At 45.7% G+C, this 21,534-nt stretch overlaps 1 protein-coding gene and 1 long non-coding RNA gene across 2 annotated transcripts in view; one reads left to right on the top strand and one right to left on the bottom strand.

Moving 5' to 3' along the window:
* Manba (mannosidase beta) overlaps positions 1 to 21,534 on the bottom strand; it is a 98,431-nt gene that overhangs the window by 57,612 nt on the left and 19,285 nt on the right. Inside the window, 5 exon segments of the mRNA NM_001031655.2 lie at positions 6,806 to 6,916; positions 8,352 to 8,527; positions 12,680 to 12,803; positions 19,039 to 19,209; positions 19,935 to 20,040. Coding sequence (NP_001026825.1) covers positions 6,806 to 6,916; positions 8,352 to 8,527; positions 12,680 to 12,803; positions 19,039 to 19,209; positions 19,935 to 20,040 — 688 coding nt within the window.
* LOC147996567 (uncharacterized) lies at positions 16,274 to 17,827 on the top strand. Its single transcript, XR_015676983.1, has 2 exons — positions 16,274 to 16,800; positions 17,546 to 17,827. It is a non-coding gene; the product is annotated as an uncharacterized LOC147996567 (long non-coding RNA).

Here is a 21,534-nt window from a genome sequence, read left to right as displayed (position 1 = left end):
AGCCTTCCTTCCAAGTGCTGGGATGACAAATATGGACCAGTATGGCATCTATGGCTTCGTTGTTAAGACAGAAGTGCTAGATTCAAACATGCACAGTGCTAATGCTGTCCTCACAATGCTAATGTGTCAATGCTAATGCTGATGGGGCTCTGGATACTGAGAGCAAAGACCAGAAGAGCTCAGGACTGATAAATACCTCCCTCCTCAAGTTCCTCTCTCCTGATCAGACAGATAGCGATTTACACGCTCACAGCCACCTCTCAGCTGTGGACAAGCAGACATTTACGAAGCTGCCCGGAATTTTCTTCTTAATAAAACTGCTTGTTTCTAAACTTTGGCAAACCTTGTGCTTTCCAAACTCCTTTCAGACCTACCACTCTGAGCTTTACCGATAAAGACTGTGTTATCTGGACCAAAAAAGGACCACAGAAGTGGAGGGGGAAATTGCCTGGTCTCCACAAACAGCTCCAGCCTGTGAACATGACACATCCTTCCCTTCACTGCCCCCTTGCTAACAGCACACACGGAAGCCACCAGGTTGGAGTTCACATACCTGCAGAATTGTCTGATCATGTTTTGGCCAGGTGTGTATCATGTGTCTCGGATGACAAACAACCATGCCGACACCTCCCTTTTCTATGTGACAGAGCGGGACCCGGTTGTAATAATAAAGTGGCACAAGTGATGTGGCCAACATGACACGCAGATGGTGGCAGCGGTCTCTGATTGGCCTTTGTTTGTAGAATTACGCCATTTCATTTGGTCGGGGGTGACCCAACGGGCTTGATCAGGGTTACTCACAGGGCGTGCCTCAGTGAAGGGCTAGTTACAGGAGCATGGTCAACAGAAGAAAATATCTCCCCCAGCACCGTAACCATTACCTCTAGGCATGGTGACTGGAGCAGAGAGCTGAGAGCTGAGAGCTGAGAGCTCATATCTTTTACTGCAAAGCAGAGAGAGAACTGGAAATCGCATAAGCCTATAAAATCTCACCTCCAGTGACCAACAGCCAGGGCCAACAAGCCTCCCAGAAGATCATTCGTTACCAGCTAGAGCACTAGTGTTTAAAACACGCGCCTGAGAGGATTTCTGAGACTCGAGCACAGCACTGATCTTTGGATATACATAAAGAATACCAGGCTCACCGATCTGCCATGTCCTAGCTGATAGGAAAAACTCCTTTGGTTGGTCTCAGAGATGCTCTCTCAAGTGAAGTCAAGATATGGGGATACTTTTTAAACACAACCAAAAGTTCGGCAGATGTCCCTGGCTTTTCTTTTTGATCCATCCCAACAGCTTGCTAATGACTCTGAAATTAAAATAAACAAGTTCTCGAGTATTTCTTCTACAAAACCAGAGCGAGTGAGAGCAAACAGAAATGTCTTTCCAGTCTGCCGAATCAGAACAGGCGTCTACTTCCTGGTGCAATGGCCAGGGCGTTCTGTAGTCCCGCCTGCAGGGACCTCAGCGTACAGCGGCACGGACAGTTATTTCTCCGCACACTCTGCCCCACTCTTCTCTGACGGATGGACATCTATTTCCTCCCATTTATTATTGCATAGTAAGTTGCTTCTACCAAATTTCCTGTGCCCTATTTCCAAAGAAGCTGCTTAAACCTTGATGGTTCACTTGCTGGTTCAAGACAGTGTATATTACCAAACACACTATCTGATGGCCCTCACCTGGAAATACAAGAAAAAGATAATTGCAGAAAGAACAATTCGTGCAGACCAGTGCAAAACCTGAGATGAATTGCAATGTCTACCTTTTTTTTTATTCCATGTCAAAGTTCAGATTAAGTTCTCAGACTATGTCCCTCTTCTGCCCCGGGTCCACAGTAAACACCTCAGTCAGGGAGGAACTTCTAGACTTTGTGAAATTTTTCCATTGAAGAGTTAAAGTTAGAAAGAATGAAGTGCTCCACTGTTCTGAAAGGTTCACATCTGAAGAAATGCTCCCAAAAGAACACGTTGGACAAATTTTGCAGGGCGAGCTTCAGGCTGCAGAGGTCAGCTTGGGGGTTGATAGCTTTGATCTCTGCATGACCTCCAAAGTTATTGTTGGTCTTGCTAGCATTTTTATCTTGGACGATGGCAGGGAATTAAGAAACATGGATGCAGTCGCTTGAAGATATCCTGCCTTTGCCTCCCCGTCGTTAGGATTACAGGCGTAGGTCACTGCAGCCAGTGTTTACACGAGGGCTAGCAATCAAAAGCACACTGAGCCGTCTCCCAGCCCCTTCACTTATTCCTAACTACATCTCAATGAAACAATTTGATATGAAGGCAATGACCGAAGACACCAACTATGTTCAAAGCAAGCTCATGCAGAATAACTGCTTTAAAAAGAACAATATGGGACTGGAGAGACGGCTCAGTGGCTAGGCACTGCTTGCTCTTGTAGAGGACGCAGGTTTGATTCCTAGCACCCACATGGTGGCTCACAGCCATCCATCCATAATTTAGGACAGGGGGATACAATGCCCTCTTCTCACCCTGTCCAGCACACACAACCCAACACTCGCAGTTAAAATAGAGCGAACAAATCTAATTTTAAAAACTCTTTAAGAACCATATGCAAAGGAGTACACATGAGACAAGTGATACTACGTCACTGGAATTCTCCAAACAAACGAACACATATAACAAATATTTACTAAAGGAGAAAGCATCAGAGAGAGCCAGATCCAGCTCTTCACATGTATTCAAGGGTGATCACACACATGTAAAAAACTTAGGCCAACAACAGATGTAGGAGAAACAGTATTTTATCACTGGTGTTTTCTAGAACTCCCAAAACATAGTAATAATTAATATTTGACAACAAAGCAAGGCACACACTTACTGCATGAACTTGGGTGAACTGCTCTCCAGCACCCTGACGAAGCCACTGACAGGAGCCAGTTTGTCAATCGTTAAGTTTTTGACAAGGAGAATGAAGGGAGGTGGACTGACTTAAACATTATGTCCCCAAAAGTCAGGTCTACCTCAGACTCCAAATAAGTGGTCTTATTTGGAAATAAGGCTTTAAAGATATCAATCGTTGAGCTTGAATGAGGTCGTGCCAACCTCTAGCCCAGCTATCCGATCAGAAGGAGGGTGGGGTGACTTGTGCCTGTGACCCCAGCATTTGGGAGGCAGAACATTAATACACAAGAAAACACTGCTCAGCCTCCAGGAACTGTGTATGGCAATGCACGTTCATTATTCTGAATTCCACGATGTCCGCCGAGGCGCAAGTGAGGTCTTCAGAGAATTCTGAGCAGCACTCAGAAATGATCTAAGTTTCAGGCCACTCTGGGACACATACTGAGACCTTACCTCAAACACACAAACTTCGAGAGAAAGAGAGATGTAGGGGCAGGGCAGGGAGGGGAAGTGGAAAGAGCTATCAGGTGAAGGGGGGCAGAAACTGGAATCAGGCATCTATGGAGCACAGAAAAGGAAGGTTTCCAGCAGTGAGGGGAAGAGGCATGGAAGGGCCATGGATAAGTCTGTAGGGAAGCCTGGCTCTGGATGCACCCTGGTTTGAATTTGCAGCATCTGCTGCTGTGAGAAAACACGGTCTCACTGTTCTGAGCAACTCAGTTTGTCAGAATTTGCTCTGACAACACTGGGGAAATTAATACACAAGAAAACGCTGTACAGCCTCAAGGAACTGTGTGTGAAAACACACCTTCATTATTCTGAATTCCACGCTGTCTGCCTGGGAGCTGGTGAGGTCTTCAGAGGATTCTGAGCAGTACTCAGAAAGGAAAAGCAAGAATTCCATGGGTGTCAAGTTCCCTTTCTGCCCTAGGAAACTTCAAAGATGAAAATGGGGATTTCAAACTCAAAGAAAGGACTGAAGTGAATTTTACACATTTAAAAACCAAAGAAGTCCCAGTTGCTTTTCTAGTTAGAACAGCTATTGGCAATCTTCTGCATTCGGCTTGGGAATATTAGACACAAGTTCTAATTGGCTGCTTACATTGTCTTATCGCCTTGTGACAATAACTTAACTGAACAATCTTGACACCAGAGACAATACAAAGAGCCTCCAGCAAAATGAGTTAGTTTCCATGGAGAGAGATGTTCAAGAGAAATGGCAATGAAGTGACTTTCTATCCCATAAAAGCAAACTATGGTTGTTATTCAAAAATAGTCAATGTGTCAGTGAGCCAGCTTAACAGCTCGAGGTGCCTACCGCACACACCTGATGGCCAAATCTGACTCCCCAGGACCCCAGTGTTGGAAAGAGAACCAACTCCAGGACACTGACCTGTGACCACCACATACGAGCTAAAGGAAGCCTTTCTGTCTCTCTCTTTCTCTCAGGTCCTTTAGTCACAGAGATGTAAAAGTAGCCAGCACACACACACACACACACACTATATATATATATATATATATATATATATATATATATATATACATATATATATATATATATATATATATATATATCAACCATTATGCAAACTCTGGCTCCTAGTACATCACTATATCCATTTATTTGCTCAGATGCTAAATGTGGACAATCTCCCGATCCACAGTTGGCCACCGTTACACCACAGTGAAGTCAGACACAGCAGTATTAGTAGTTGCCACAGCGCCTGTCTTAACTGCAGTCATTGCTAGAAGAACTCTTGTAGTTTGGTTTCTATTCTGGTCAAGGCAACCAGTGACCTTTCACAGCCAACCCACAAGATCCTCCTCCCTGTCTTTCTGTCTGGAGCACCTTTGCAGTAGCTGATGCCTGTGAGCACTGTGTGCTCCTAGAACATTCTCCCTTGGGCCCCATTCTCCCTTGGGCCCCATCCTCCCTTGGACCCCATTCTCCCTTGGGCCCCATCCTCCCTTGGGCTCCATCCTCCCTTGGGCTCCATTCTCCCTTGGGCTCCATTCTCCCTTGGGCTCCATTCTCCCTTGGGCCCCATTCTCCCTTGGGCCCCATCCTCCCTTGGACCCCATTCTCCCTTGGGCCCCATCCTCCCTTGGGCTCCATTCTCCCTTGGGCCCCATTCTCCCTTGGGCTCCATTCTCCCTTAGGCTCCATTCTCCCTTGGGCACTGCACACCCCTACCAGGTGACTCTCTACCTCTGACCATTCCTTGTGTGGATTGATCTACAGACTTTTCTCTTCCGCATCCTTTCTTACTATAATTCCTCAGGGTTTTGTCCTCTTTTGTCTTCCCCTACCACACCTAAAATTATCAATATTTTGCTGAGCTCCATGTTCCTAATCCAGTTCAAATCCTTATGTTGTTCTGTTTCTGTGTTTTCTTTAGAGATGGGGGTCTTACTAGATAGCTCAGGCTAGTCTCAAACTCTGACCCCTTTGCCTCAGTCTCCCAAGTGCTGGGATTACAGGCAAGTGCCACCATACCTGGCTTGCCTCCAAATCTCTCTATTTCTTTAGCATGCTCATCAACTGTCATTGTAAGTGCTTGCTTCATGAAGTCACCTCCCCACCAAATTATTAGCGTTTATCAAGGTCTCAGAAAGAAATGAACAAAACTTTCCATCATGAGCATAGCAGCCAAAACACAATAGGACCCCAAGAGGTAACTGAATGCATGAGCATTCAGAGCCATGAGCTCCATGGAAGCCACGGAGAAAGGCTACACTCCATACCCACGCATGAGGGCACGGAGGGGTGACACGTCATCTCTCTCTTCAGTGCTCAAAGGCTGGCCTCTCCAAGCAGAGTGAACAATAGGACAACCGCGGTGAGTCTAAATGAAAAGGAATGGTGTACCACAAACAGAAGCTCTTCTTCGCTCTGTAGTGGGCTTGGGTGACTCATTACGCTTCGAGTTTTTATGAAGACCACATGCAATAAACCAGCATGTGGGAGAATACATACCCACAGCCAAGAGGGTGAGAAAAACAGTCCCAGAGTCATTCTCACACATGCTATGTATGTGTGCACACACAGAAACATTCACACTCTGATAGAAACATGCAGCAGCACAGTTAAACAAAAGAAAACAGCAAATGCAGCACAAAGGCTATGTCGACACTCGGGATGCCATCTGCGCCCAAAGAGAGGTGATACCCATTGTGAGAGGCCACCTCCATCAACCATAGACACCAATGGTCCATGTCAGGGGAATGAAAACTCTAGGAAAGGATAACTATCACTGTGATTTCTATCCCGTGGCTGTGAGAGGCTAGAACCGAGTTATATCATTCTAACTGCTCCACCTTAAGATAGGGAAATGGCCCTTGAAGGGGCGAGTTAACCCACAAAGCTAATAAGTACGAAAGGACAGCTCTTTGCCTTTCTAAGTGCTCAACCCCAAAGTGGGCAGAAGGGGGAAGTTAGAACACAGAGAAACACGCGAGTTTGGAAAACAAAAACAAACAGCTGAAGAAGTTAGGAGAAGTTGTTTTTGTTGTTGCTTCCCTGAGTGTGAGATGTAAAACGAGAAAGGGCAGAGTTCCCTCTGGTCATAGAACCTTTCAGCAGTATGTACGCTTTACAATGACATATGCATGCTACTTGGATAGAACGGGAGAGCACACACAAGGCCAAGGCTGTGGCATACAGAGCAGGACGTGGTCTGAGGTCCTGGCTCAAACCCTAGCACTAAGAAAGAAAGAAAACACAGAGAGGGTGTGAATCGCAAGAAGCTATGGCCAAAATAGAAGCCCGATCCACGGAGGAACCCACAAGGACACACCCAGAAGCTTCGAGTGCTATTCATTACTCTGGGTGGTAGAACTGTAAATTTTGGTAATTGCTACCTTTCTTTCAAATCTCAGTGTAACTGTTTCGTCAAGGAATAACCTCCTTTTCACGAAACAGTTTATTTACTTACCTTGGCTGCTTTTTCAATTTTTAAGCCTCCATCCAGCGCAAAGAGAATTGTCGTGTTGTACCCAGTCTGGTTCCCATGTCCATGAGGCCACCAGGTCTCCACGGTGACGTCCTTTTAAGAAATATGTCATTCTAAGTAGTGTGACACATGTTTAGAAAAACGTTACAACCCAGAGCATTTTACATGAAATTCTCAATGGTGAGGCACAAACCGTATCCTGAAGCCACACAAGTCTCTGTGCCTACAACCGTATCCAAGCTGAGTCACAGAATCACTGCTTTAAAATTTCATAGATCTGTTTGGTTATTTTTTTTTCTTTTTTTCGGAGCTGGGGACTGAACCCAGGGCCTTGCGCTTGCTAGGCAAGCGCTCTACCACTGAACTAAATCCCCAACCCCCTGTTTGGTTATTTTGAGTCAGGGTCTCCCAGGTTGACTTCAAACTCTCTGTGTAGCAGAAGAAGACTACCATAAACATCTGATCCTCCTGCCTTCACCCCCAGAATCCTTGAGCTACAGTTATGTGGTGACGGGCATCAAACTCAGGACCTCACGCATACTAGGAAAGGACTCTACTGTCTGAGTGCTCTTCCCAGCCTCTCCACTGAGATTTAAAGCAAGATGGGAGCATAGCAGATTCCCACCGGAGAACAGCATGCCACGGAAAACCAGCTGATGCCTGCTCTACCTCTCCTCGGGCGTTTAGTCTCTAAGGTGCTACAGTTGGACTCGGATGCTGACTGTTCATCCAAGACTGAGCTCTTGTGGAGTCTGGCTTCCTTCCAAGTTGCTGTCACTCTGCTCTGTCCTTCCAGTTGACAATCACTAACCAATTCATACAACAACAAAAGCTAAAACCTGCCCCACCGAAGTGTGAAGAAAGCTCAGTCCAGGTCTAGAGCTTTACAGAAGGAATGAATGCCAACATTCAGAGCAAAGGAAAAGAACGGAAGAGACCCACATTGAGCCCTGAAACGTAGAACGTGTTAGGGGCAGGGATATTACAAGTAATAGGGAAAAAATATTAAAGGTGTACCTGACTTCTTAGAAGGCAAACTGGCAAATTAATCTCATCGTTTCCATTATAGGAATCTCACGTGTGAGAAAACCAACCATTGGTTAATACACAGAATGTATGAAAAGTTAAAAATAAAGGCAAAAACGTGGCGTGTGGTGGTTCACACCTATAAACCTGGAATCTCATCACTTAAGAGAGCCAAAGGCTGGAAGATTGCTGCAAGTTGGAAAGTAGCCTGTGCTACTACATGGCCAGCCTGGGGCACAATGTAAGGCAAACATGTCAAGCAACCAAACAAAAAAAAGCCAATCTGTCTGGACTACATTGTGAGTTTGAGTTTCACTTTGTGCTGTAGTGTGCAATCTTGTCTTAAAAAACAATATATCCTTTAAAAATAAAATAAAGTGAGAAAATGACGTAGAAAATACAAGGAGGAAGTTGATAGCCACCCCCACCTCCACTTGGCCATTTCGTCCCTTGATCAGCAAATGCATTCATCTAGCACTTCCCAGGAAGTGACATCACTCACCTTCCTAATTTTGACAAGGAGTTTAACAATCCTTTGCCCATGTTGAAGTTCAATGTGGTTTGCCTGCTGTGTTTTCAGTTCGGGGATGGCTATAGTCACCTGACCACCAACTGGCTTTGTGCTGACAACATCAAAAGAAGCCTCTATTTCAATAGTCCACGCCTGAGAAGTGTTATCTACAGCACAGAGGAAGAAAACAACAGGCTCGAGTCATTCTTGCACACCTCAGAAGCCATGGAAAATGAGAGGAGAGCAGTGGCTGAGCGGTGAGCGCTCCCTGGGGCTGCCACAGCAGGGGGAGGGGGAGGGGCGGGGAGGCGGGAGATGGATGGGGATGACACACCCAGAAGAAACCATCCTCATTCTAAACAACCATACTTGTGCATTTTATACAGATTTGTAGTAGCACATGGAAGATCGAGCAACTTGGAGTTTGCAAAACCTTAAGTAGCCAGTGATTTTTATGACATCGCTAGAATGGTGTATAAAGCTGTCCTGTACCTTGTGTACCGGGAGCTATGTCTAGACACAGCTTCCTAGAGCATCTCTCTGGGAATCTACAAATCACCAGCTCCTACATAAACCTACAGTCCTCCGCTCTCTCTCATATGCAAGACAGTTTTGAAAGTAGCTCTAGGAGGCAAGAACAGAAGAAGAGGGCAGCGAGTTCCCCAGAATCCTCTACAGCCCCTGCCCCTCCCAGACTTCCACTAAGTCTGGTTTCCTCACTCATTCTTACACCCTAGGCCCAGACAAGAAATGGACTCTTGAAGGAACAGGTATGTGGACAGGCAAGGCTGGCCTTTCCTCTCAGTGAGGCTGGCCTTGGCCTGAAGCCTCCTTCCTCCCTGATGTCCCACGCAGGAAGGGCTGCAGCTTATTTTGTCTATGACCTCAACCAAGAGGGCAGGGCAGACTGTGCTTGTAAACAATGACTCAGGCTAGGTTTTCCCAAGGCCAGCTCATGCTCTCTCATGTAGGTTCTTGAAAGGAAGGAGGGAAGAAAAGAGAAGGGAAGGAAAGGAAAACCTCATGTCTAGCTGGGATGGAGAGTCGTAGTAATACAAAGCAGACGTACCCCATTCAAAGGGTCAAAGAGTCCCTAGTATGTGTGCTACACATCTGACTAAAAAAAATCCTCTCAGGAAAGGTGGAGGACGTAACTAAGCAACACATGCTTGCCCAGTGTGTGTGAAGTCCTAGGTTTCTCCAGCTTGGAGTGTCAAGAAAGTCTCCACTGGCAGGGAATAGCCATACACATTAATCCCAGCACTCGGGAAGCAAAGGCACTCAGAGCTCTGTGAGTTGAAGGCCAGCCTGGTCTAGAGAGGGGAGGGGAGGGAAAGAGAAGGGGAAGGAAGAGGAGGAGCAGGAGGAAGAGAAGGAAGAGGAGGAGGAGGGGGAGAGAGAGAGAGAGAGAGAGAGAGAGAGAGAGAGAGAGAGAGAGAGAGAGAGAGAGAGAGAGAGAGAAGAGAGAGAGAGAGAGAGGAGAGAGTTAGTTAGTTCCAGGACAGCCAGGGTTCCGTAGAGAAACCCTGCCTCAAAAGAGAAGTGGGGGGATTGGGTGAAGGAATTCTCCAGAGATTTCCAGCTTTTGTATTATAATAGAGTCCACATCTTTATCTGGATGGCAAGAAAGAAACAGAAGAGTTAGCTCAGCAGGTAAAGGCAACTGCCAGGTAGCCTGGTGACCTGGGTTCTCTCCCCAGGCCCCACACGCGGTAGAAGGAAAGAATCAATTCCCACAGCTGATCCTGTTGCCCCGCCAAACGCCAGCAAGCAGGCACCTGTGCACACACAGCCATCACATGAATGGATAGAATGTATTCTTTTTAAAAGAAAGAAGAAGCTTTACTCATCTGACTATTGAAAAAAAAAAAAGCTGGTGGAGCACAATGGTGGTCCCAGCACTTGGGCAGTACGGGCAGGGACTTCTGGAGGTCACCGTCATCTTCTGCCACTCACTGAGTAAAAGAGCAGTCTTGAGTTTTGTGACACCCCCTTCTCAAAAAGCACACCAAACATAAAGAGAACCGGGGCTGGGGGAGGGTTGGGGAGAAGTTGGTTGAGTTCATCAAGTCTAGCAATATGCTTCGGAGGATGCACTCTCAAACCATTGTTCTATGGGGCTTTAGATGGCTCAGTGGTTAACGGTGCTTGCTGCTCTTCCAGAGGACTAGAACTACATTCCCACACACATGTCAGTCAGGTCATCCCTGTTCTCTCCTGCTCCAGGGGATGTTATACCCTCTCAATAAACATTTGAAATAATATCCCAAGCCTTGCTTTAGCTCGTGTCTGCTATAATAAAGTCTCAGGCAACAATGTCTTTATTTGCCATACGGTGTGTGGCTTCAAGAGAAACCGAGCTCTTCCCCAACTCTCCCAAGGTGGCGACTAGATATCTGATTTGTAAACAAAAGGAGAGGATCATGGGAAATTAGAGGCAGAAGGAACTTGGAGGTCTCCGGTTCCAGCGTATCCAGCACCCTCCTCTGAACTCAGGCCCCTCATACACGTGTGCTACATATACACATACGCAGGCTAGACGCTCACACGTGTAAAGGAGACGGATGGAATGAAAAGCAAGGAAGGGCACCCCGGGCTGTCTTCTGGCCTCCACGTCTGTGCGCCAGGGAGAGAGGGAGAGGGGCATCCAGCGCTTAAGAACTAACACGGAGGTGGGAACGGTCAGGTAGGCATGGGTTGGTCTGCAATCCGTGACCATTGCTTGTGTAAGAGGAGGGTGGTTCATCTCCTGGGCAGGAAAGGCTGTTGTTCCAAGGTAGCTGCCTTGATTGACTTTTTCCCATTGACTCCCTCTCAGGCACCTTCCCGTGCTCTGCACTCCTGAACTAGAAATTGAGAGGCTAGAGGGAACCCTGGTCCTGGGCATCTAAAGAAGGTGGAGGACAGGGTGCTATGACCTCTGGATCACGGAACGAGCAAACTCCAACACCATGCATTTTCCCACACTCGCATCAGAAGTACAGGACAGATTCAAGCAGACGATTGTCAGGAAGCTGCCAGCTAAACTGGCCAGAGGGGCAGGCTCGCCGCTGATTGACGCAGCCCCGTGCCCTGACTCACCAACCAGCAGAGCTCCTTCCCTATTTAGAGGAAATCCTCAAAACCGAACTGAAAGCAAAACACGTAGGGCAGAATCCGCACAAAATAAGGACAAGCCAGTGAGAGAGCAAGAAGAGAGACATGTCACACAGCCTAATATAAATGAAATTCTTTTAAGGGAAGACGCTGGCATCTTAAGGGGAAGGGAGTCAAAAACGAACACAAAGTAGAAACTAAAGGAACAGACAGATGACATCAACAACTGCTAATAAGACTGACAAATTCTTGTGTGTTTTTACATTCTATTTCCCAGATGAAGGCTTGGTCAAGAGCAGCTGTACACCAGGCAGGCCACAGTCAGGCTGAGAGAACAGCCCATTTCTCCACTCTTAGGCAGGCCCTCTAGAACAAAGGAGGGGCCCGAGGCTGAGGCAAGCATCTCCATGTGGACAGGGCAAGAGAGGAGAGCCTCTGAGTTGCTGGATGCGTCTTAAGCACTAAACAGAGACCAGCAGCTCAGCTCAGTAAGTCCACAAGCAGGCTGGAGAGATGGCTCGCTGGATGAGCCCTTGCTGTGCAAAGCCAGAGACCTGAGCTCCGGGCCAGCACCTACAGAAAAAGCTGGGTGTGAGCAACTCCAGTGCTGGGGGCAGGGTGGAGACAGGATGAGGGCTGGGGTTTGCCGGCTGCCTCCGTAGCTCCAGTTTTACTAAGAGACCCTACCTCAAGGAAATAGATTACAGCGTGATAAAGCAGGAGTTCCCCACACCATATACATGCTCATGTAAAATACATTTAGAAACAAATAAATGCACAGCATCAATACAACATTAAGAAAAAAATCAGTGTGAAAGGAAACTGACAACAGAAACAGCTCTGACAGTGGGGCCATTCCAGCAAGGAGTGGGTGGGGAAGGGTAGCTAGACCAGGAGTCTGTCTCAGGTGTGAGGCAGCCCCATGACTGCATGAGAGCAAGCGAAAGCAAACCGACCATCCTTCCCTCTCTTTCCTTCCTTTCCTGTTGGGTTTTCTCCCCCCCCCCCAAAAAAAATTTTTAGCAGGTATCTACCTACAGGCCTGGTCTGTGATGTAAGTTTTCATGACGAACCATTCACATGTGTTTCGCACTGTTATAAATGGGCTATGCTGCATTATTTTAAGAAGTTTCTAAAGAATATACTTACATTCCAAATTATAAGCTCACCTTTTGTAATTTAAAAAAGAGACATTTTTCAAGAGATTGCAAATCTTGACTTACCATACAATGGCAAAAATGTCAGGTGATCCAGATGAGCGATGTTATAGGCTTCGATTCTAACGTCTTTCCAGATTCCTTGAGAGGGAAAGGAAGGCCCCCAGTCCCAGCTGAAGGAGCACTGCTCCTGGAATTTTAGGGAAGGAAAAAAAAAGAGGTATGTTCTAGTTACTTGAAAAATTGAACATTAGGGGAGAAAAAACCTTTTCAGGGGGAGTCGCCTATAAGAGCGCAGGATAAGATACCTGTGTACGGGGGCTGGGGATTTAGCTCAGTGGTAGAGCGCTTACCTAGGAAGCGCAAGGCCCTGGGTTCAGTCCCCAGCTCCGAAAAAAAGAACCAAAAAAAAAAAAAAAAAGATACCTGTGTACGAAAATGTTACAATACATGCTAAGTGAAAAGTTAGTGAAAAGGGAAAGATTCTGCCTTTAAGATATTATTCCATATACACTCGCACACCAGTTTACAAATGATCACACAGCAAAGCACTGGGCTGGAGGGGGCGGGGCTTCACCAGCTGAAATGTGTTTGCAGATGGCTACCTTGGTCATTTCTGTGCTTCCTGTCCATCCACACCTCCCCATCCCTTCCTCTGCTGTCCACAATTCCTTACTCTAAACACCTTGTTTAGCTTAGTCACCTTGACCAGGACTTCAATACCGTTACAGTTACATTCTGAGGTTCTCGAGTAGAGGGGTTGTTAAAGCTTCAGCATGAGAATTTAGGGAACACAGTTCACCTCCTGACTGTGTTTGGGTGTCAAACGCGCACGCATGTGTGTGTGTGTGTGTGTGTGTGTGTGTGTGTGTGTGTGTGTGTGTGCGCGCGCGCGCGCGCATGCACGGGTGGGTGTCACAGCACACACAGCTCAGAGTCTCCCTTCTAGCGTCCATGCCCTCCTGTGCTCCTTTGCGCATGTGCTAGATAAAGAGAACCACTTCCTATGAATAGAATATGGCAGAGGTGATGTCATTTCCAAAATTGGGTTATAGATGACCGGCCCTTCTGTCTGGGGCCCTGTCCCGTGCTCTCTCTCGGCCAAGAGAGAAGGCAGCTGCTGTGTCCTGGAGCAGTGCTGTGGGAGGCCTGCGGAGAGATTTGGGCAGTAGATCTAAACTTCCTCAACAGCCATGTGAGCCCAGAGCTCTTGTCAGCCCCAGGTCAGGCCGAGGTGATGGCTTGATTAAAAGGTCCTGAGCTACAGGTGCCTTGGCCAAACTGTACTTAGGCTGAGACACACGGGCTTAGTTTCCTATACATTGTTGTTGTTATTATTACTATTATTATTATTATTTGCTATACAGATTATTATTATTATAACCAAAATGCCGACCTTAGTGCTGTAGTTAAATTTATCAAGAAGAACATAAAATCTAGCCATGCCTTATTTCACATTCATTCTTCAAAAGCCTAGTATATCAGAGCACTGCTATTTATTTATTTATTTACTTATTTATTTATTTATTTACTTTGTGTCTTGCTTTTCAAGTACCACTGTGAAACCCAGGCTAGCTCTAATCCTGTGCTCCTCCTGCCCAGGCCTGAAAATTCTAGGACTACAAGCAGGGGCTACCCCACCCCGCAAATGTTGACTTTCTCTGAAGCTCTCCAAAATACTGCTGTGCCTAACCACTCCTGTGTAAAATGTTTACAACTTGATGAATGAGAAGCTTCATTGGAAGATAAAGATATTATTAACATGTTTTTTTTAAAAACAAACAAACAAACAAACAAGCTAGCCTTATTCCCTACCTCGTTAAGTATGAACTCAAAAGTCCTCGTTCAGGAATACCAAACACAAACCAGTGGTGGCATTTGCCTTTAATCCTAGCAGAAATGAAGCTCTGCAAGTTCTAGGCCAGCCTGGTATACATAGTTTTCAGTGAGTTCCAGGGCAGCCAAGGCTACACAGAGAGGGGAAAAAAGGAATAGCAGGCGCATACACACAAACACACACAAACACACACACACACACACACACACACACACACACACAAATAATCACTTCAGACTTCAGACTCAGGCCGCTAGTTATCTGAGAGACCTAATTTTGTCTGCAGGCAACCTGTCTGAGAACCATGACACTAAAAAAAAAAAAAAATTCCAGCTATGAAGTTACAAAGGTTCAGATTCAAACAGTAAGAAATGATTCTGTGAAGATTAACTTCTCAAGGGAGTGGGAGGGAAAAAGTAATAGAATATAAGAGATAGAAGAAACAGAAGGGAGGAGACTATCTGGTTGGGGGAGGGGACCAGCCACAACAGGGCTGGGGACCAGGCTGGGGGGACAGTGAGGGCAGTGGGGGAGGGGACAACTGAGCACAAACCAGAAAGCCACCAGTGTCTGAGCTGCCATAATGAAGCCTTTGTGTGCTAATCTAAAGGTTTAATTTAAGAAAACCAGAAATTTAATAATAATAAAAAAAAATCCTATCAAGCAGAATTTTTTTTTTACTTCTTAAGAATAAAAAATATTTCCAAGATAATAAAATCTATGACATTGTGAGTTCAGCTTTGGAAAGTTGAGGGGGGAAAAGAAGCACCCTGAACTTGGGAATGGGGGCGTCTGTCTGTACAGAGGATCTGGCGAAACTGCTCTCACTGAAGTATTATTTCCTTCGCTCTGTATTTGTGTCAGAAGAAATTTGTGTCAGATAAATATGTTTCTACTATAGAGAAAAACAAGAGTGTGGCTCTCACCCCTCACCAGAGAAGCTTCTCTTCGCAGCAGACAGAGACCATCTCAGAAAATGACAACCAGTCAAAATACAGAAATCATCTGACCATAGGATTCCCAGTCACAATGAGGGCACCCACAGCATGGCTCTGAAACCTGAGGCCCGGGGGATATTAAGGAAGAGGTGGTGGCAAAACTGTAAGAGCTAGAAGATCGGCAAGTCCGCTGGGACCCTGTATCCATGAGACCATGACAGTGACAATATGGCGCCCTAAACAAGACCTAGACAATGAAAGACCAATAGGTGTGAGTGGGAACATTTTCACAGGGTCCCCACCCCTAAGCAAAGGACAACAGCCTTCGAGGGACTGCAGAGAGAGGGAGAATTCACCTTCCCCAGGAAAGAGATCATAACTGGATGAAGGACACCGAGTGCTCAGCCCTGAAATCATGTACACAAAAGCAGAGTTAAACAGACGCAGCAGGCTGTACCTATGTGTTTATGCATTTTTATATGCACACATACAACGATGATCAAGGAAAAAGGAGCCATAGATTTTAAAGGGAGTAAGAGGGGAACAGGGTAGGGCTGGAGAGAGAAAACACAGGAGGAGGGAAATGATGTAATTATATTGTAATTAAAATAAATAAATATTAAGAAAAAGCAAGACGAACAACTAGAGTTCTCCCTGGCACCTATGCCTGTCTAAACTCACCGCTTAACTGTCAGATTTTCATATCTGAAATGAAACCGATCCCAAGGAGCCTCACAGAACATTTGTAAACACATAGATAGGTTCGGATCTTCTGCTGGCCGTGTGGGGTGTGCTGGCTAGTTTTATGGCAACTTGACCTAAGCTAAGTCATCTGACAGGAGGAAACCTCAATTGACAAGGCGCCTCAGTAAGACTAACTTATACAGACAAGAAATTAGGGCATTTTCTTAATTAGTGAGTATGTGGGAGGGCCCGGCCCATTGTGGCTGGTTCCATCCCTGGGCTGGTGGTCCTGGGTTCTACAAAAACGTGGGCTGAGCAAGCCAGTAAGCAGCACCCCTCCACGGCCTCTGCATCAGCTCCTGCCTCCGGGTTCCTGCCCTGCTTGAGTTCCCGCTCTCACTGCTTTTGATGATGAACTGTTACATGGAACCCTGAGTGAAATAAACCCTTTCCTCCCCAAGATGCTTTTGGTCGTGGTGTTTCACTGCAACAATGATAACCCTAAGTAAGACAGCAGGCAAGGAGAGAGCAAAATATTCAACACCCCCATCAAGCTTCAAATCACTCGGTTCCCTCAGCCAATGAGGATTTTCACTGACTCAGAAAGTGCGAGTGACACCCTGTGACTCAGGCTGGGATACATCAACACACAGCACAGTAATGGATCCTACTCGTGATGCTCACAAACGAGCAAGGAAGTTGGGCACCGGAGGAATAATACATGCATGGTGAGCTTTATAACGGAAATAGGGAGCTAGAAGCAGGGAGGCAGGGTCAAGTATCTACACAAGTTTTCCGAAGAAAAGAAAGCAGAAGAAAAAACTTTTAAGCTGAGGATGTGACTCAGTGGTGGAGCGCTTGCTTAAGTATACACAAGGCCCTGAGTTCCTCCACAGGACAAAAAGTAAGATGCTTCTCTTGCGCATGCGCAGGGAGGGGGGCCTCTTTCTTCCACGTTGAAAGGAAGTGGAAGGGCTCTGTCAGAGGAAATGCGTGTGCAAATACCATCAGGATGCAGCCTGCTTCAAACAGGAGGAGGTGGGGCGAAGACTGAGCTAGGAGCCTTGGGCATTAGCCTACTGCTGGTGCCAAGCTGTTGAAAATGATAAACTTTGAAAAGCATAACTAGTCCTATCAGTTGGTATGGACTTCCTCAGTTCGTGTGGACTCGGAAGTCCGTTTCTGTTTTACGTAAAGGGATGCTGTGGTTATTTTTGTCCGAGGAGACCATGCCAGCTGCACCATGGATAACTAGTTGAAAGAAAGCCAATGGAGTTGTGGGAATGCCAGTTGGGTGACTAGGGCAACATGCTGTGCAAGAAGTGACAGGACCCAGATTCAAAGAACAAAGGTTGCCTAGAAAATGGCAGGAACTAGAATGTGGGGCCCTGTTGGAGTGAACAGATCACTGATGCCATGCCCTTGAGGGTACCCCCAATCTCAGTCACTCCCTCGGTATCCCTCTGCTTCCAGGATGCCATGACGAAAGCAGCTTTGTCCTGCACTCCCTTCTGCCTTGATGTTCTACCTCACCGCAGGCGCGCAGAGCCAGACAGCACCGACTGAACTCCTTTGAAACTGAAAACCAAAAGAGATGCTCCGCCCCCAGCCAATCTGTTCCACTCAGCATGTTGCCATGGTGATGAGTAGGTGACTGACAAGATGGGAGGAGGGGAGTAGAAAAGATGGAGGCGACCATCGTGCCGAGCAGAGAAGGAAGCAGAGACAAGAGAGGATTTACATTGATGTGGAAAATATAGAAGGGCCAAACACTTGATGAAGAAGAGCAACATTTTCTTCTTAAAAACTAAATGTCTTCCAGAGCTCTGGAATCAGAGGCAGGAAGATCTCTATGAGTTCAAAGCCAGCCTGGTCTACAGGATGAGTTCTAGGCTAGCCAGGGCTACTAGTGAGACACTGCCTCAAAAACAAAACAAAAAATAAAATCAACCAAACAAAACCTAAACGTTACATACAATTATAATGCAATAATTACATAGTAGTATATGTTCAAGGACTGTAGAAGAGAATAAACCTCAAGGAAAAATCATTTGTGGGTTATACCTTCCCATTCTGCCGTTTAAGATCCTAGCAGTAAAATATGAGAACATCTCAGAAAAAAATTTTTTTTCTTTTTCTTTTTGTTTTAGCGGGGGTGGTGTGGGATGTTTCTCTGTGTAGCTCTGGCTGTCCTGGAACTCACTCTGTAGACCAGGCTGGCCTTGAACTCATGCAGATCTACCTCCTCTGCCTCCCAAATGCTAGAGTTGAGGTGTGTATGACAACACACACCTGAGAACATATTTCTTTCCAGCAGGATGCTACTCACAGGAATCACTAATAAGTTTTCACATCTGGTAACAGCTTTGATAAATATAAATGTTATAAATTAACTTACAGAAATGGGACTGTAACTCAGTTGGAAGAGTTAGCCCGGGGCTCTGCCTAACATACACCGAGCCTTGGGTTTTCTCCTCAGGACCTCATAAAACCAGGCATGATTGTGCCCACCTTAAACTCTGCACTCTGCAGAGAGATGGGGGCGGATTGGAAATTGGAGGTCATCCTCGGCTACATAGCAAGTTTGAAACCCACCAGGGCTGGAGGAGTCCCTGCCTGAAATAATAATACAATAATTTATAAAGTCCTATTATCCGCCAGCCATGGTGGTTCATGCCAGTAATCCCGAGACTTGGGAGGCTAAACCAAGAGATTGCCTCTTTTAACAACATAGTAAGTTCTAGGCCAACCTAGGATATAACATCAAGGTCTGTTATCCACTGTGTGTGTGTGTGTGTGTGTGTGTGTGTGTGTGTGTGTGTGTGTACCTAAATTCTGAAACATGCTTCAGGAAGAAAACCTAGAAGAATGAGGGTCTGCCACAAGAATTCAGAAAATCTTGTTTTCAAACCTTCAAGTCTGACAGGGGCAAAGCTGCGGCTCACACACATTTGAAGGAGGATTACCTTTCGGATGAAGTTGACGTGGCATTCACCCTTCTGTTCCACTGGGGGGCACTCTGGGGGCACCCGGTATTGAGTGTGAGCTTTGCTCTGACACTCAGCATACTGCACTGCTGACTGGAACCGCAGCTTTAGGGAGTTCACGTCTTTGACCACATTGGTGACGTCAAAGCTCTGAAGTACAGAGGAAGAAGATACAGATCCATGAGGAAGACCTAGTCTTGTGTATAACATTTTAGATAAAGGTAGACCACATGGAAGATACCCACAATCGCCAAATCTAGAGCTAGCCTCGTTAACAGAAGGAATCCCTCTGAAAGAGAACTTAGTGGACACTTCTAGTTATACCTCCAACCTCCTGACCAAGCGTGGGTTTCTAGGCTTCTCCTATTTTTACTGACAGAAATATGGTCCTAGAGAAATATTCAGGACAGAAAGTATCTTCAGCCTTGGAACATCTGCTGAGGCTTCTGCACGTGCCCTTGAGCTGCCAAAGTTTCCTAGGCACCTGACCCACTGAAATGCAATGTGTATTTCTAAGTCATAAGTTATTTTTGTCTTCCAAAGGACACCCTTGAAACAGAAGGGAAATACAACTTCAGAACATATTTCCTCTTAAAATTGTCTGTCACTTGTCATTTCCCATGAGTGTGGATACCAGACCACTGAGAAGTGAACAGCAAAGCTGTAATTTCCTTCCTCAAGGCCCACAGAACCAGCCTGGGATTTGCACTGCTTCTAACATCCTGTCAAACAGGACACCTGAGAAGCCCAGGAACTCACCAGTGTTTCAAAGGCCTTGTATTTGACCCATGGCAAACTACGCAACAGCCCTTCCCTATTCACACGAGGAGCCTAAGAGCACGCTCGTTCTCTTGAATCTGGACTCGTGTACTCACATATCTGGTGAACATGTTGTCTGTCTTCCCAATAGTGACATTATTGAACAGGATTTCTGCAACTGTATCGACTCCGTCAAAAATCAACTTTACCTTCTGCCATTCACTAAGAGACAATAAAAGATTTTTAAAATGTGGTATATAAAACATTAACTCATGTAAGTTGCTATCATCCGTTAAGAACTCACAAAGAAAAGATTTCACAGGAAAACATACACCCTTAACATTAAAGCCATCAAATTTCAGGAGTATGGGTTTGGCATAACTGTAATTTCTTTGGGTAACCCAACTCATTTGTTCCTATAATGTGTCAGTCAAAGCTTTGCCTTAAAATCAAGAGGGCAAAATATGATTTCCAAATGAGTTGGTTCTCCCAGTTATTTCAGAGTTCTTAGGTAACACAGAAAACATTTCCACAAAACTATTGAATCCAAGGCCACACATTAGCCACCACTTAGTGTCAATGATGGAGAATTCTGAGCTCAGTACTCTGTTCAGCTTTACAAGGGAATTTGAAGTCTGTAATCTGGATGGCATTCAAGTCTAAAATACACAGGAATCAAACAGAAATGTCTTGATCTATTGGACAAGGGCTAACAGAGGCTTATCATGGAAGAAAGAAGAGAATGAGAAACAAGTGAATAAGAAGTCAAAGAAGTGGATATTCTCAGCAATAACAAGGAACTATGTCATGATGAACACTAAGATACTGATGAACTGGGGTTGTTTAAGCAGAGGAAGCCTGGACAATGGATCGGTGTCTCTAATGCGCTCCATCAGTTAATGGCGCTACATCCCATCTACACAGAGGGAAAGAGAGTTAGTTACTGGCTGCCTAAGCTGGGATAGGAGCACTGGATGGGAACAGGAAGTGACAATTAGTGAGTAATGGATGGTGGTTAATTTAATTAGGGTCTCTATTGATGAAAAAAATATGCCACAACCGAAAGTGACTTGGGGACGGGAGCAATCTCAGCTTACAACTTAGGTCACACTCCAACATTGAGAGAAGCCAAGGCAGGCTCTCAAGGCAGGAACCTGGAGGCAGGAGCTGAAGCAGAAGAATGCTGCTTACTGGCTTGCTCCCCAGGGCTTGCTTGCTCACTCTGCCTGTTTATACAATACAGGACCACCTAGGGTAACACCCACAGGGAGCTGAGTCCTCCCCCAATAACTATTTAAAAAAGGACAGCAACCCACCCACAAAACCTCCCACTCAAAATGTGCCCTGTCTACAAGATGTGCAGGGACAAAAACAGAGCAGAGACTGAGAAAACAGCCAACAGAATATTTTCAGTGCTATCTGGAAACAAAAGCATGACCCACAGTAGCTTGCATCAGCAGACAGACCACAGTGTGGTGTGGATCTCCTAGTATATTGATCATAATATTCTGGCTTCTTTCAGCACCGAGGGTTTGCACACTAAACAGGTTTTTTTTTTTTAACCCTATCCTTTGGCTTTAGATTTTTAAAGAGATAATAACCAAAAAAAATATATATAAGACAATTATTTAAATTTAGTAGTAATGGTGGCTTGTATACTTGTTTACATTCTGCTTCACCCAGAAATATTTTCTTATGATAACAGAACACTACTGA

Source organism: Rattus norvegicus, chromosome 2 (genome assembly GCF_021556685.1).
Source record: "Rattus norvegicus strain SHRSP/BbbUtx chromosome 2, alternate assembly SHRSP_T2T, whole genome shotgun sequence".
Taxonomy (NCBI): Eukaryota; Metazoa; Chordata; class Mammalia; order Rodentia; family Muridae; genus Rattus; species Rattus norvegicus.
Note: the sequence above shows the minus strand (reverse complement) of the source record. Positions and strands in the feature narration are given on the sequence as shown.